This window comes from Mandrillus leucophaeus, unplaced genomic scaffold, assembly GCF_000951045.1.
Source record: "Mandrillus leucophaeus isolate KB7577 unplaced genomic scaffold, Mleu.le_1.0 Scaffold5, whole genome shotgun sequence".
In the NCBI taxonomy this organism is placed as follows: Eukaryota; Metazoa; Chordata; class Mammalia; order Primates; family Cercopithecidae; genus Mandrillus; species Mandrillus leucophaeus.
The window spans coordinates 139476-155180 of NW_012105364.1; the positions used below are offsets into that span (position 1 = coordinate 139476).

General features: G+C 49.6%; 1 protein-coding gene across 1 annotated transcript in view; it reads left to right on the top strand.

Annotated features, from left to right (window-relative positions):
* Nucleotides 1-13910, top strand: part of AKR1B1 (aldo-keto reductase family 1, member B1 (aldose reductase)) — a 16876-nt gene extending 2966 nt beyond the window's left edge. The window contains exons 2-10 of the mRNA XM_011995824.1: nt 4860-5027; nt 5717-5833; nt 6823-6900; nt 7193-7315; nt 7819-7925; nt 8252-8333; nt 8928-9011; nt 10957-11039; nt 13494-13910. Coding sequence (XP_011851214.1) covers nt 4860-5027; nt 5717-5833; nt 6823-6900; nt 7193-7315; nt 7819-7925; nt 8252-8333; nt 8928-9011; nt 10957-11039; nt 13494-13536 — 885 coding nt within the window. The 3' untranslated portion in view covers nt 13537-13910. The remainder of the gene's footprint in view (nt 1-4859; nt 5028-5716; nt 5834-6822; nt 6901-7192; nt 7316-7818; nt 7926-8251; nt 8334-8927; nt 9012-10956; nt 11040-13493) is intronic.
* Nucleotides 13911-15705: the final 1795 nt, after the last annotated feature.

Here is a 15705-nt window from a genome sequence, read left to right on the forward strand (position 1 = left end):
AAAAATTAGCCCGGCATGGTGGCACGCACCTGTAATCCCAGCTACTCTGGAGGCTGAGGGAGGAGAATTGCTTGAACCGCAGAGGTGGAGGTTACAGTGAGCTGAGATCCTGAGGTCAGGAGATTGAGACCATCCTGGCTAACACAGTGAAACCCTGTCTCTACTAAAAATACAAAAAATTAGCCCGGCATGGTGGCACGCACCTGTAGTCCCAGCTACTCTGGAGGCTGAGGGAGGAGAATTGCTTGAACCGCAGAGGTGGAGGTTACAGTGAGCTGAGATCCCGCCACTGTACTCCAGCCTGGGCAATGGAGCAAGACTCCATCTAAAAAATCAACAAAACAAAAAAACCTTTCCGTTGTATGTGTGTATGTATGCTTTCACAGATGCTGGACAAAAGATGTGATCTTTTGCCTGTCTTTGTGACAGCTGGAGAAGGCCCTGCAGGCAGGTGCAGTTCCTTATTTTCCTGGGTCTTTCCCTGCCGTAGCGGCTGTGTTGTACCTTTCAGACCCTCAGCAGGATTCTGGTAGTCTCTACTCTTGAAGGTCCTCAAATTCCATTCTCACCTCAGGTGGAGGTTTCAGGCAGGTAGGGAGACCATCTCTGCCCCAGACCCATGTGGCTTGGACAGGGTTTCTTTCTGGCAGGCTTGCCTTCTACAATGGATAGTAAACAAGACCACTGGCCAGGCACGGTGGCTTACACCTGTAATCCCAGCACTTTGGAAGGCCAGGGCAGGTGGATCACCTGAGGTCAGGAGTTTGAGACCAGCTGACCAACATGGTGAAACCCCGTCTCTACTAAAAATACAAAAATTAGTGTGGCATGATGGCGGGTGCCTGTAATCCCAGCTACTTAGGAGGCTGAGGCAGGAGAATCACTTGAATCCAGAAGGCGGAGGTTGCAATGATCTGAGATGGCGCCGCTGCACTCCAGTCTAGGCGACGAGCAAAAAAAAAAAAAAACTCCGTCTCAGAAACAAATAACAACAACAACAAAAAAACCCATCATAGCATTGTAAAGCCAGGAAGCTTTTAAAACAGAGATAGTGTCTGGTGCCAGCCAGTGTCTTGTTACTGATAGTTTTTAATCTAGTTGAAAAATTGTTGGAGGTAAATAGTCATTGTAAGTCTCTTATGTATGCTCGCAGAATACTCCTAGGGCTGAAGGTACAAGTATGTTTCTCCATATTTTACCATGATCACTACCTCCCTCCCACCTAGGAGCCTTGTGAGACTCCCCCCCCCCAATTTTGCCCCAAAATAAAATTGTAATATCACAGATAATATTGTACTTCTGCTTATGGCCAGTAGCCTTCTAGAGGGTCACAAGCCATTCTATAAGCTGAGGGGCTTTTTTGCCCCAAAGAACTAATTTTTGTCTCTTTGGGGCAATAGCAACCACTTTGAGAATGGGTGAGGTAAAAGAAAATGTGCCAAGAAAGACTTGCTCCACCTTCCCCAAGTGGGGTAAGCTCGTGATGGCCCAAGATCCTTGGATGGGGTGAGGGTTGAGGCGCTGTGGGCATGGAAGTAACACAGGAGCCAGATTTACTGTTCACTTCCCTGGTGTCTCTAAAGCCCCCATCTCCTCCTCTTTAAGACCAAAGATATTTAAATAAGCCCTGCCCCTACAGGGTCAGTCCTGGTCCATCCACATCTCAACTAGTTAGAAATAGCAGTGTCTTAGAATTTGGGACAAATTGATGAAAATAGAACAGGAGGAAGTTAATCTCTGTTGCCGAACCTGATTCTGAGTGATGGTTTCCTGTACCTTGCTCCAGGATTATCAGCACACCATTCTCATGCTTCCTACTCAGGTCGGTTTCTTTACCCAAAGTGAAGTGCCCTTTGCCCTGTCCCCCTACCCTTTCATTTCAGTAGTAACACCTGCTAACTAGAGAACATTTCAAAAACGTACAATGAAGAAGAGTTCCCTCTTCCCAGAGATCCCGTGGTTAATATTGCAAAATATCCAATCTCTGAGATACTTTGGTTTTACCATAAACACGGTCCTGTGACGGTCTTCCTGTGTGGCACTGTGGCTTGCTTTTTGACTTGCAGAGGGAAGAGAGGGAGGGGTATCTTGAAGTAACTATCAAAGACCTGTAAGCAAAAGGGAAGAGGACTAGGTTTTAAAAGGAGTGTTGTGTGTATCTATGTAGGAGGGAGACACTGATTTTAGTTATCAGTGTCTCAGAGTTGGTATTAGCCGACCGGTGTTATCAAAGGAGGAAGTAGGACCCCTGTCTTGAAGAGGTGGTGGAGGACTCAAGGGCAGAGGCTTCTCACTGCCATCACTTGGTGCTATCAGCCCAGAGCATTGCAAAGTCACTGCCCAACGTAGAGCTTTGCAGAGCCAGAAGTTCCAGGAGGAATGGGCATGCATGGCTTTGCCCATTAAGGGCACACAGATTAGTGGCAGGATCGGGTTAGAAACATGTAGGATTTGTATGATTGAGTTGCAACTGGAGTGTTTCATATGCTGCATTTCTACAGCTCTTCATCAGTAATGGCTGTGCCTGGATGCCACCCAGCATGTTTTCAGTTTACTTTCTTTTTAGAAGTCAATCTGGACCCTTCTCTCTGTTTGCATTTTCTCTTCTTTGACATGGAATGGGGAGATGTTGTCATCCTGTGTTGGCATTCCCAAGTTTAGTGAACGGTTTCTTACCATAGCTTAAGTTGGCTGCTTCATTTGTCCTAAGGCAAATTAGTTTCTCTCAGGGAAGGGCTCTATATTGAGATCATTAGCATTGAATGTGGTTGTGGATCCTCCTACATTTTCACTGCAAAGGTGACTTTTTCCCTGAGCACTTTGGTCAGCCTCACAGCATACATGTCTCAGTGAATGGCACATATCCAAGGAGCGATCGGCAGCAGCGTCCTCGTGACCTCTTGCAATCATTGTGTCCTTTACTTTCTAGAAAAACATCTCACAACTTTCTTTTTCATTTCGTGCCAACCGTTTGACAACCTTGATTATCCTAGTCTGTGCTCTATGGATTCCAAAGAACTGAAAAACCACTTTAACCTTAGGCAGGAAAAAAAAAAATGTGTGTTTGGGGTGGGGATTGATTGACTTCCCAAACGACAGCTGCTGACGTTAGGTGTCTGAGATTCAGGGTTCTAAATGTTGTCACCAGGATTCAGCCTCCCTCTGCTTCCCTCCAGCAGCTCCAGGCTGACATTCTCCCAGCTCAGTGACCCCAGCAGAACCAGGGCTGGTCTTAGTGGTTCCAATTCAAGTGCAAAGATTGAGTCTCATGGCCTGGGTTGAGTCGTGTTCCTGCCCCCGCACCAGTTGCGTGGCAGGCGGTGCGTGGCTAGGGCGAGCCTGCGGAGTATGCCCTCCCCTCTGTCCCAGGCTTCGAGGGATCGGGCAGGCACAGTATATATAGTACATGCTGCAGCAGCTCCTCAGAGAAAAATCAATCAAGGCACCATCAAGCCTGGAGAAAGTTCAGTGTGTCCTGGGCAGTTTCCTGCCTGGACCCCAATTGTTCTCTCTGGGGTAGGGATGTCCTCTGCTCTCCCTGCTCTCATCAGTGGTGACTGTGCCCAGACACCACTCAGAGCCTGCGGTAAGGCATTCTTTCCGGAAATTGAGATTCTCTGTTCCTTCAACCGTGCAGAGTGGGAAAGGCTGCAAGAGCAGCTTCTGAGGTCCTCTAAAGGTCTCCTCTTAACCCACACCTTCGATGAGCAATCCTACCCTGCCTCGCTGGTCCCTCTGAGGTGGAGAGTGAGCTCCTTGCTAACAGGCTCTGGTAATGGGCTTGTTCACTTGGGTGCCTTTCTTCCCCAATGCCTGTTGAAAATAGCTGATGTCAAAACACAGATGTCTGCAGCTGCTATGGCCCTGGGGGGGGTTTTCTTTTCATTTGTTTCTACCCCAGCTCTTCAAAGGAATGCACTCTTCATTCAACAGCCCACTGCGCAAGTTTATTGTTCAGCTCTGTAATCATAGCAGGATAGTGAAAGTTGGGGGGTACTTGTCCATGCAGTCTGTCTGGGTGCCAGTGAAGCACGATGCCATGTAGGCACTTCTTCCTCTTCCAGTAGCCAGGCTCCCCACAGCTGTTCTGGTCACTCAGATGGTCAGGTGGCTTGGCCATGGACACCCATTCAGTCATTTTGCCAGGTTTACCACTAACCATTTGGTGATCTTCCATGATCCACATTCCCCCTGGTTTCCCTTTAACTCATTTCTGTCTGCTAATATCTCTGAGGGGCCCTCTCCCCTGTCTCTATACCTCTTGAAGCAGATCCTCATACAGTGAGAATTGATACATGGGCCTTTGAATCAACATCAGTGATGTTCTTGACCTCATGATAATCTCCCAGAACTGCTTGAAAACAAGCAATTGCTGGTATCAGAAGCCATGCATGAAAAGAGAGCATAAGGGGCAGGCATTCGCTGGCTGAACTGGGGGGCCAAGTGGGAATTGGGGTCCGTAGGACAGCTTTTTTTGAAATATTTTCAGATATTTGGAGGAAATGGTTTCCCTTACTATCTCAGCATTGAGAGTGTGGGGAAATGTTTTTAATACAGTGGTTTGCAAATCAGTGGATGTGAAGAAGCAAGAAAATGAGATGACTTCAGCATATCTTTTAAAAGTGATCTGACCTGCGCTTCAGTGGCTGTCAGATTCTCCTACAGGGCAATCCTGTGTGGCCTTTCACCTCCATCCCCCACGTCTGAGGCTGGTAGTCCAGAATACTGCGGAAGTGCACCTGGTCTGTTCGCTGAACAAAGCGGCAGGCTGGTCAGCAGGGATCGGCGGCTGCCACTGCCCCTCCTCCAAGCTGGGCAAACTCTGCATTCTGCAGGGCTCATGTACTTTCTCCTTTCAGTCCCCTCCAGGGCAGGTGACTGAGGCCGTGAAGGTGGCCATTGACGTCGGGTACCGCCACATCGACTGTGCCCATGTGTACCAGAATGAGAATGAGGTGGGGGTGGCCATTCAGGAGAAGCTCAGGGAGCAGGTGGTGAAGCGTGAGGAGCTCTTCATCGTCAGCAAGGTATTGTTCCACGGTGGGGCTGGAAGGGACTCTTGGTCCCATTGTCTGTTGGTGCATCAGCCCAAAGCCAAGTCCACACTCAATACAGCTACACTTTTCACTGACGGGCGATTCTTCCAGGGGAAACGTGTCACTCAGGGCCATACAGGGCTCCAGAGCTTGCCCATCCTTGGCCCTCTGTTGAACGTTCATTCCGTCTGGGCCCATTGCTTAGAGCCCCATGCTGATGAGGCTGAGGTTGTGGATTGGCCCTCCCTCTCCAGGGAGTCGCTTTCAAGGATGGAACTTGGTTCCCCTCTGCAAACTGAATCTCTACTGCTGGCCACTGTCTTTGACCTGAAATATCGATGCACAAAGGATATGAGGCAGGAGGATGGGGCTGGCTCCACAAACACCAGCCCGGGGGGGAAGTTTCCCTGAGAGTTCATGCTTAGGCCTAGGGCAGGCTGGCCAATCTGTCCATTCCATTTTGTGTCCTCTGTTTGGTCCTTGTAAGAGGTCTCGGTGACCTGGTCATCCTGCCTGCCTTTGGAAAGTTAGGATCTAGTACACAGTGGAAATGCCCTCACAACCATTCAGAGCATCATGGTGAAACAAATGGGTTTTGGGGAGAGGAGACTGCTCCGTCTTCCAGCCAGGAAGCTGCCTTGTGGCTGGCAATGATGACGTGTGCCCTCTCGCTGGCTTAGCTGTGGTGCACGTACCATGAGAAGGGCCTGGTGAAAGGAGCCTGCCAGAAGACACTCAGCGACCTGAAGCTGGACTACCTGGACCTCTACCTTATTCACTGGCCAACTGGCTTTAAGGTATGGGATGCCTGGTGCAAACCAGGTCCCCCGGGGCTCAGGTGCAACCTGTGGTGTGTTTTGAGCTCCCTTAGCAGGTTATGTGTGGGTGACTTTCTGTTCTTGCTGCTCAAGGTATAGCCAGTGAATCATCAGCACCGGCATCACCTGGGAGCGTCTTAGAAATCACAGTCTCGGGCCCCACCCAGGCCATTTGAATCTGCACCAGCAGTGACTCATATGCACACTTCTTCCAAGTTTGAGGAGCACTGCTCTTTGTCAGTTTTTAGTTGTGCAATTTAAAACTGTCAGCGAACACGGCTGTTGTCGGTAGTGCACATGGCCATGAGGCACGGTCAGTACCCTGGCCCTCCCCTCCAAGCACGTGCACACATACATTCCACACACATGAGTCCCCACCCACATTCTGCACACATACCCTATCCTGTGGAGGCCTGGTAAATATTTGTTGGCTGTCTGGTTCTTTGCACAAGAAGAACTTGAGAATTATTATGTCTTTTGCCTTTTTTCTAGCTGCTGCCTCAGTTTTCTGCTGTCAGCCAGGTTCAAAGTGTGCATTTAGCTTTATCCTGTAGCCCTGTTTTATTGCACCACAGCATGTCAGGGCTGAAGGGACTTGACTTTTATCTTTGGATTTTAGGGATAAGCCGGGGAGACTGGGCCAGGTGGTAGTTTTATAGGCCAGTGACCAGCCGGGCCTTGGGCCCCATGAGTCCTGGTCTTGAGTCCTTCCTGTATCCACACATTGCAGTCAGTGGCGGGGCTCATCTCGGTGGCAAAGTAGTGTCTGTGTCTCCATCTGAGAGTCTCAGCTCCAGCCCGTTTGATAGAGAAGTGTTGGCTGTCCACCTGTTTCCTTTTCATACTGGCGCACAGATGGTCCCTAGCCAGCTGTGGTGGTTTAGAATTGTTTTAGATGCCAGCTTCCCTCAGCAGGTCTGTGAAGGACTGTTACTGATTGCTTTGTTTGTTTTTTATTGTAATGACAGCCTGGGAAGGAATTTTTCCCATTGGATGAGTCGGGCAATGTGGTTCCCAGTGACACCAACATTCTGGACACATGGGCGGTAAGACCAGCCCCTGGTTGGACCTTGTTTTCATGACTGGTTCCCTCTTCTTAGGAGCAATCTGCCTGCCATTTCTCACATGGCATTTGGTTATTCTGTCACTGTTGTTTGCTCTTCTTATCTCATTAAAGCCAGCCTGGCTTTCATCTCACTGTCTCTTGGCTTCTGAAAGGTCTAATTCGCTGGCACTGAAGAGTGAGGGCAGGACCCGTTAAACTGGTGCAAAAGACACTTCTGATCCTGTCCTTTCTGGGCTCGTTTCTGCACCACACAGACACACTTTTCTCTGTAGGCCATGGAAGAGCTGGTGGATGAAGGGCTGGTGAAAGCTATTGGCATCTCCAACTTCAACCATCTCCAGGTGGAGGCGATCTTAAACAAACCTGGCTTAAAATATAAGCCTGCAGTTAACCAGGTAAACGTTCCCCAGGGACACTGGCATTGCAACGATGCTGTTTTACTGTCTGATGCTGGTAGGGATTTCTCATCCACCTCACCCAGCGAGTGGCCAGGAGACAGCTCCAGAGTCCTGAGTTATGATTCAGCATGACACAGCACATCTGGGAGAGGAAATTTACAGGAAACAAAGGGTTTGAGCCTGGCTTGTGACAATTTGGGTTCTGACAAAGAGGCAGCCATGAGATCCTCAGACCTGTGATAACTGATAAGTGGCTAAAGCCAGGAAAAGCCTCTAGGGCCCATGAGAACATCTATAATAAGATGATAGTAATAACATGGTAACATCAGGGATACTACCTGGGTATTGCAGGAAGGTACAGCTTATCTGGGAAATAGGGTGTTTGTTATACATAGTTTTCTCTATGGGCTAGGGAGGGACTTTAGCATAGGAAGCTTCATCTGTGTCATATCAGCATGTAGCCACAGTGCTCCCATCAGCTCTTGTGTTTGCATTTGCAGATTGAGTGCCACCCGTACCTCACTCAGGAGAAGTTAATCCAGTACTGCCACTCCAAAGGCATCGTGGTGACCGCCTACAGCCCCCTCGGCTCTCCTGACAGGCCCTGGTGAGCTTCCCACAGGCTCATGTTCCCATGTCACTTGGTGAAGATTAGAAATGACTAAAAAGAACAATATAGCCTCAAGGAAGATGTTTCTGGGGCTGATCTGCAAAATTTCCCCTGAGTCTCTTGCTGGTTTTCCTGGAAGGGTTGGCGTTTCTAGTAGCAAGACACCTACTCTTTTTCCAAAGGATTGGGGGGTTCCTAACCCAGCTCTGAGGAAGAGACTGGTGGCTGCCCTCTGAGGTCGATGGGAGGATTAGGGTTAGGGTTTCTGGCTGCCATGAGTGGCGGCCATGATGGTGTGACCTGGACTGTCTTTCTATCCTCAGGGCCAAGCCCGAGGACCCTTCCCTCCTAGAGGATCCCAGGATCAAGGCGATCGCAGCCAAGCACAATAAAACTACAGCCCAGGTACAGCCACTTCAGGTGTTCCTGACTGTCCAGAACTCCCTGCATTCCTGATGGTCCTGTTAGCCAAGAGGAGGAAGTGACTGAGCCTGTTACCCCCTCACAGGAAGTATGGTTCAGGGTCCTCAAGTGCAGAGTGGACAGGGCACAGATGGGGGCTTTAGAAGAGTGGCATGGGCTCTTAGAGTAATAGTGCCTGCCCCCACTATCCCAAGGGTGACTGCCACGAGGGCCAGCACTTGTTCATTGATGTGGAAGCTCATCTCTGTACAAATGTAAGAGCTCTTACCAGCTGTGCAGGGAATGTTCTTTCCCCTGAGTGGTAGTGTGCGTTTCTAGCCAGTGGAGGGCCTCACGTGGTCTCGTGATATGCCTGAGATACTGAAGCGTGTGGCACGGTGGCTAGCGCAGGACTCTGGAGTCAGATCTGGACCTGAATGCGTCACCTACCTGTTGCTAGCTGTGACCTGCCATCTTGGAGGCCCTCTCTGATCACCTGCGGAGTTCTCGCATGTCCTTCTGCGGGTTGTGTGACACTGTGATGATGGTGCGAGTGCCCGGCATGTGTACACACTCATTATCTCCCTGGGCTCACAGGTCCTGATCCGGTTCCCCATGCAGAGGAACTTGGTGGTGATCCCCAAGTCTGTGACACCGGAACGCATTGCTGAGAACTTTAAGGTAAGATCTTGGCTGGTCAGGCCTGGCCCTCCTCCGTGGAGTGGGCGGTGGGGGAAGCCGCTCATCCTGTCCCTGGAGTGTCATCTGTGGGATCCCCACCATCCTCTCCTCTGAGGCCAGGGAGCCATGGCGAGCAAGCCATAGACTGAGACAGACACCTCACCGGTGGAGTCATGTGCAGAGCCAGGCCTTGTGCCTCCAGGGCCCTGTGCTGTGCACACACACACCTACACCTTTGCTCAGGCCCTTCAACCACACAGAGAGGTTACCCAGAGAAAATCTCGCTCTTGAGCTTCACTGCCTGGACCTGCCCTGCGCTGAAACTGTTAGTTACCAGCTGCATAACCTTGGGCAAGTCACTTAACTGCTCAGTGCCTCAGCTTCCCTATCTATGAAATAATATCCATTTTGAGGGTTGTTACGAAGATTAAGTGATGCATCAAAGCACTTCACGTGGTGCTTAATACCTTAGTAAGTGATCGAGAAATGTTGCTGTGCTGATAAGTCCAGGGACCGCAAAGGACCCTCTGGACCATTTAGCCCACTCACCAGCTCTGCAGGGAGTTCATGTGATGATGGACAGAGCCTAGACGTGTGTCAGGGCACAGGCAAAGTGCTCAGTGTGGCAGCTGGAGCAGCTCAGGCTACCGGGCACCACCTCCCTCCCCGCCCGTCCTTGCAGCTTTGGTGAGTCGGGGTGGGGGCACGCCCAAAGGAGAGCAACTCAGGGGAGTCCTGATGGCCCAAGCTCTGTTCTCAGGGAGCGAAGTGGCTCTGCCAGGGAAGCTGTCTTTATCCAAGATCTGTGCCGCACGTAGCACAACCATGGGCATGGGGCTCTTGGGCAGGCCCCAGCTCAGGTGAGCAGCTGGTTTTGCCTGATTCCACTGCCCAGAGGCCGTGGCCGTAATGCCTGCCACCTGTCACGCATGAGACAGGGATGAGAGTGATCCCTGAAGTGGGAAGTGGAGCTCATTGTTGAGTAGAGGAGACGTTTTCTTCTTACGTGCAGGTAGATGTTCTGAGTACACAAGATAAAGTGGCAAAACCGTGGCCACTGAGGGAAAGGCATGGCCCACCGGAGATGCATCCTTTGTTTCATATTTCATTTTTTAAGGAATTAGGAAAGAAAAAATAAATGACTACTCTCAAAATGCTAACCCATTTTATTTTTGCATCTTACTGTGTAACTTGGGCACATTTTTCTGTGATCGTAATCACAGAGCCTGTAGCAGACTCTCTTTCTGCACATTCTGTGATCATCTGAAGCTGAGAGCCCTTCGGCTCTGGGAGTGTGTGTTGGCCTCATGTGGGTCTCACCCAGTGCTGCCTGCCTGCCTCCCTCCCAGCCTCCATGCCAGCTGAGTTCTGTACCGCCTGCTGCCTTCATGCAGGTGGTTCTCTTCTCCCAGTATACCTTTCTTGCCCTTCCTGTCAGAACCTTATACTTCTTAGGCCATGTCAAATACCATCTCCTCTTCGGCTGTGGTGGTTCAGTTCCCCAGCTGGAATCCATTTGGAATACCTCTGCCCTTCCTGTGCTCTGTCGAGTGCCTTACACAGTGTGTGATTAGTTATATGTGGCACAGCTGTAGAAATACCTCTGCCCTTTGTTTGCTTCATCAGTAGAGGCAAAGACACATCTTACCCATGATTCTACTCCTCACTGCAGCGTATCACAATAGAAGTGCTCAGTAGTGTTTTTTGAAATGAAATAAAATGTATCATTTCCCTGGGAGGTTCTGGAAAGGAAGGACTGTTTTCATCGTTCCATATATTATCTAGCCCAACATGCACATTTCCTGAATAGTAATATAATCAGCTTTTTCTAAGTTCAGTTTATCATCTCTGCTCAAAGCCATGGAAGACATCTGGGTCCTGCACAGTATTTCGTCTTTTTTTTTTATTTGCAGAGCTTACTGGATTTTTTTGGTTTGTTTTTTAGGTCTTTGACTTTGAACTGAGCAACCAGGATATGACCACCTTACTCAGCTACAACAGGAACTGGAGGGTCTGTGCCTTGTTGAGGTGAGTGAGCCCCAGCGTGAGGAGCAGTTCCCAGGAGATCCTCAGATACTGCAGAGCAAAAGAGTGATCCCTGCAGGCCTCAGCGCCCATGCGCTCCTGTCACAGCTGTTCTTGCTTTGCACATTACCTTGCTTTCTCTGCCACATGACCTTGCATTAGCTGTACTGCATGAAGCCAAGATGCCAAGAGATCCGCTCCTGATATCTTCTTCTAACCCCGGGGCATTGTTGGCCTGGCCTGAAGTAACTACATATTTTGGCATTTAATTTTAAAATCCTAGTGGTTCATCTGAAACCAGGTGATCCCAGGTGACCCTGGATCAAACTCTGGAAGAATTTGCCTGTGACTTTTTGTCTTAATGACCCTAATGAAAGGGGTTTGGTCGGAAGCCCCTGGGGCTGGGGTTTGAGACAGTCCCAGCTCTGACCCTGGTAAGCCACGTGGCTCCAAAACAGGCCCTCCCTCTGAGCAGCAGGCACCTCCGTCCCTCCAGCCATACATCCTGTGGTTCTGTTTCCTCTGCGTGGTAGTTTGGAAGCAGCTGCCTAGGAAGGTTTTCTGGGGGTTTTCTCTTTTCCTACCATTACAATAACTAGGTGACGCGTGGAAGTTACTTCCTGCTTTTCAAGAAGGAACTGCTCATTTTGCAGTGGAGACTAAGACCCTGTTTCTCTTTCACTACCCTTACTCTCATCTGAGCTCTCTGTTCCCACACACTCTCCTTTAGTACTTCCTCTTCTAAGCAAAATTTGAGCATTCCCTAAGATGGGGTGGGCCACCAGCTTTCCCTTTCCAGTCTGTCCCCTCTCCCTCCCCGGAGTTTGCACTGCTGGTGGCTTCAGCCACTGCCCCAGGCAGATGTTTGCCCAGTCTGCGTCGTGGACGATAACTTTGCCCTGCTTCAGGCATGCGTGTGTCTGGAGAGCCTGCCGCTGCCACACTGTGGCCTCACACTCAAAACAGGCCACAAACAGAGCATGTCACAGGCAGCCCCAGGCCAGCCACCCTTTCAGACATCTTTATTAATGCTACTTAGCCTTAGACATTGAAATCATTTTTGGATCTAGTGGACAAGGAGGAGAGGAATAAATCAGTCACCAAGCTACTTTCGTTCTCCTTTCAGAATCTCCCATTCATCCATCTTCCTTTTCCTCTCCCACTTGAGACAGTGGATTGAAGCTCTTAGGGCTGAGGAACCACAGTGGTTTTCTCATTGCTCCCTTTACAGTTAGACTCCTCTGCCCTCCAGTATTGTTCTAGAAAGCTCTGTTCGATTATCCTGTTACGTGGTGGTGAGTGGGAGGAAGAGACTAGCCCTGACATGCCCCGGTCTCCCAGGGAGTTTTCTCTACACACATGCCACCCCTCTGGCAGATACTGCTTTACTGAGCCTGACCTGCTGATGTCAGTGTCACTCTCCTTGGGTACACAAAAAAGGCAGGCCATGGAGAACTTTTGAATGGTTTTGAATAAGAGTTACAGACTCTAAGCACCCAGCTCAGATTACATAACTCTGGCCTTGCATGCCTTGCTCAGCCATCTGTCCAGCGTTCCTGCCTTTATGTTCCCAGCACAGCCATTGGCCTTACTAGATGGACAGTGGGTGAGCTTTGGCAAAGACGTCTGCACCTGTGCTCCCTGCCCTGTTTCCAGTATAAAATCTCCAACTGTTGATTGTGCTCACTTCAGCCCCCACTGATACAAGGAGGCTCCCTCCGTCCTCAGAGCACTTGCCGTTGCTTCTCTTATCCTTAGAGATTCAGTCACATACAGAGTTTCAACATCCCTTTTTTTTTTTTTTTTTTTTTTGAGATGGGCTCTTACTCTGTCACGCAGGCTGGAATGTAATGGCATGATCACAGCTCACTGCAGCCTTGACCTCCTGGACTCAAGCGATCCTCCCCCCTTAGCCTCCCAAGTAGCTGGGGCTGTAGGCATGCACCACCATGCCTGGTTAATTTTTAAAATTTTTTTGTTAAGATGGAAATCTTGCTATGTTGCCCGGGCTAGTCCCAAACCCCTAGCCTCAAGTGATCCTCTCGCTTCAGCCTGGAATTACAGGCGTGAGCCACTGTGCCTGGCCTACTTTCTGATATTATTATACCCTCTTATTGTTTAAGACCACAAGATGCTGTCTGGTCCTGCCAACTAGACTGAGTTACTAGGAGGCAGAAATCGTGTTGCCATCCTGCATGGCCCAGGCACAGTGCTGGGCACATGGGGAGGGGGTGTCCCTCACACGTGTGCCGCTTGGTGACAGTAGTGGTAGAGGGGTCTGCAGGGTGAGTTGCTTCCCCCAGCTGCAGAACCGTGATCTGCAGACTCAGAACTAGCTTGTTGCCTCTGAGGTTCTGTTTTCTTTCTTCAATGAGACACATCGTTTCTCTGTTGGGAGTTGGGTATAGTCAAAATCACCTCTTCAAAAAGCAACTGTTTTCTCCTTTCTCCTGACAGCTGTGCCTCCCACAAGGATTACCCCTTCCATGAGGAGTTTTGAAGCTGTGGATGCCTGCTCATCCCTAAGTGACCTATACCTGTGTTTCCTGCCTCATTTTTTTTTCTTGAAAATGTAGTATGGCCTGTGTCACTCGGCAGCGGGACAGCAACCTGTAGAGTGGCCAGCGAGGGCGTGTCTAGCTTGATGTTGAATCTGATAGAGCCCTGTCAGTAGAGTAGAAGTCTCTTCTAGTTTGCTTTGCCCTTCTTTTTGCCCTGCTGGGGAAAGTACAACCTGAATACTCTTTTCTGACCAAAGAGAAGCAAAATCTACCAGGTCAAAATAGTGCTACTAACAGTTGAGTTTTGACTGCTTGGAACTGTAATCCTTTCAGCAAGACTTCTCTTTGCCTCAAATAAAAAGTGCTTTTGTGAGCTTGGTTTTGTGAGCTTTGGTTTTTTAAAACAATAGCAACCTTCTACTCACTTTCAACCATCACTTTCCAGATAACCCGTAAAGCGGACCCGTCAGAGATGCAAAAGAAGTGAGGACTTGGCTTTTCTACAAGTTCTCATCTACAAGTTGGGGGCCCCCCACCCCAGTACTTTACCCATTTAGCTTTAGGGCCGTGGGTTTCATCCTGGCTGCACACCGGGTCACCTTCGGGGGGTTTAAAGCTGGTGATGTCTGGACCTCGCCCTGGAGGCTGATCTGATTGTCTGGGCTGTGGCCAGGACAGCGGGAGTGTACAGCTCTCCAGGTGATTCTAGTGTGCAGCCAAGGCTGAGCCACAGCTTTAGGGTAAGCCCATGTTCGATTCCACAGATTCCTTGGTTGCTCCATGTGTGAAGGCCGAAGTCGGTGTTTACTAAGCATCACAACCTGAGAGAAACTGCTTTCCTGAAGCCTGTTGTCTAGGCGAGAGGAAAGAAAAGCATAAATAAATAGCTTCCGATTGGATAAGGATGAAATAGGGCTGCAAAAGTAAAGGCTTTGCAGCAGAATGCTGTTGTTTTGTTACTGTTTCTTTATCCAGAGTTAAGTTTGACAAAGGCCAAGAAAGGAATGGAATAGACAAGTGCCGACTTGAAACTTCATCAAGTTAGGTTGTTTTGTGGCTGGCCTTGTTTATTGGATAATTAAGACCCCCATGATCAAGTCACATTAACTGCTTTACAGGTGATCTGTGTTTAAGATGTACCTCTAAAGGTATAGTTAATTGGGCAGTGGTGGTTCCTGGCCCTCACCCAGGGATGGAAGGGCACACCTCGCCCTTTTGCAGCTGGGGTTGAGCCCAGTGGAGAACCCAGAGCCCCACTGCACAGGCTGCCCTCACTACCTGGCAGCCTTGGGCCTGGGACCCTCATGGCATCTGCTGATTACAGTGGTCCAGGTTCCCCTGTCAGAGTGTGCAGGTCACACCTTATCCCGAGTTAAACTGCAGGCCTCTTATGTCACCCTCTGATGATGATGAGTAGATTTTAGTTTTGTTACAACAGTTACATCAGATCATCTGACCTGATCCCCACTGTTTCCCCAGTTGGCTTCAACACTCTGGAAAAATAAGGTGGTCACTGGTAAGTGTTTAAATCGGTTACCTGCCTTCTAGATCTAGATAAACAAGATAAAAGGCAAGCTGCCTCCCCTCCCTACTTTCCAACAGAACCCTCAGAATTTTTCTAAGGACTGTCCTTTAGGAGCCTTGCCTGCAGTGGAGGAGGAGGAAGCGAATTAAGTCATGCCACAAATGACAGGGAGAACAGCTGGTTCTGCATTTTGAAGCTGCAATCGTATTTTCAGCAGTCAGCGACTCGGGCTCAGGTAAGGCCTGTTGCTTGTATGCTGAAAAGTGTGGCTTAGGGAGCAGAAGGCGAGGCTGTGGAGCTCAGTGGGACCAGCTTCATTCCACTAACAATTCATCCAAGGAGCAGATGGATGCAAGAAGGTCTGTGGATCAAAACAGGTGCTGCTTCATTCACCAGTGGAGAGCTCCATTCTTCCTTCCCCTTGTGGAATCAAAACCGCTACACCTTCCTGGACAAACTCCAGCCCAGCCTCAGGACTCTGGTGGACTCGTCACGATGAATGAAGTCACCCTTCAGAGAGCAAAGTCAGTGGCAGTGTTAGAACAATGGTTCTGGCCTCATCTCTGGGGACCTTTGCCTCTGGTGAAGTTGGGGGCACAACATACATTCATGAAACTGGGATTTTACCAAAATAGTGTTCCAA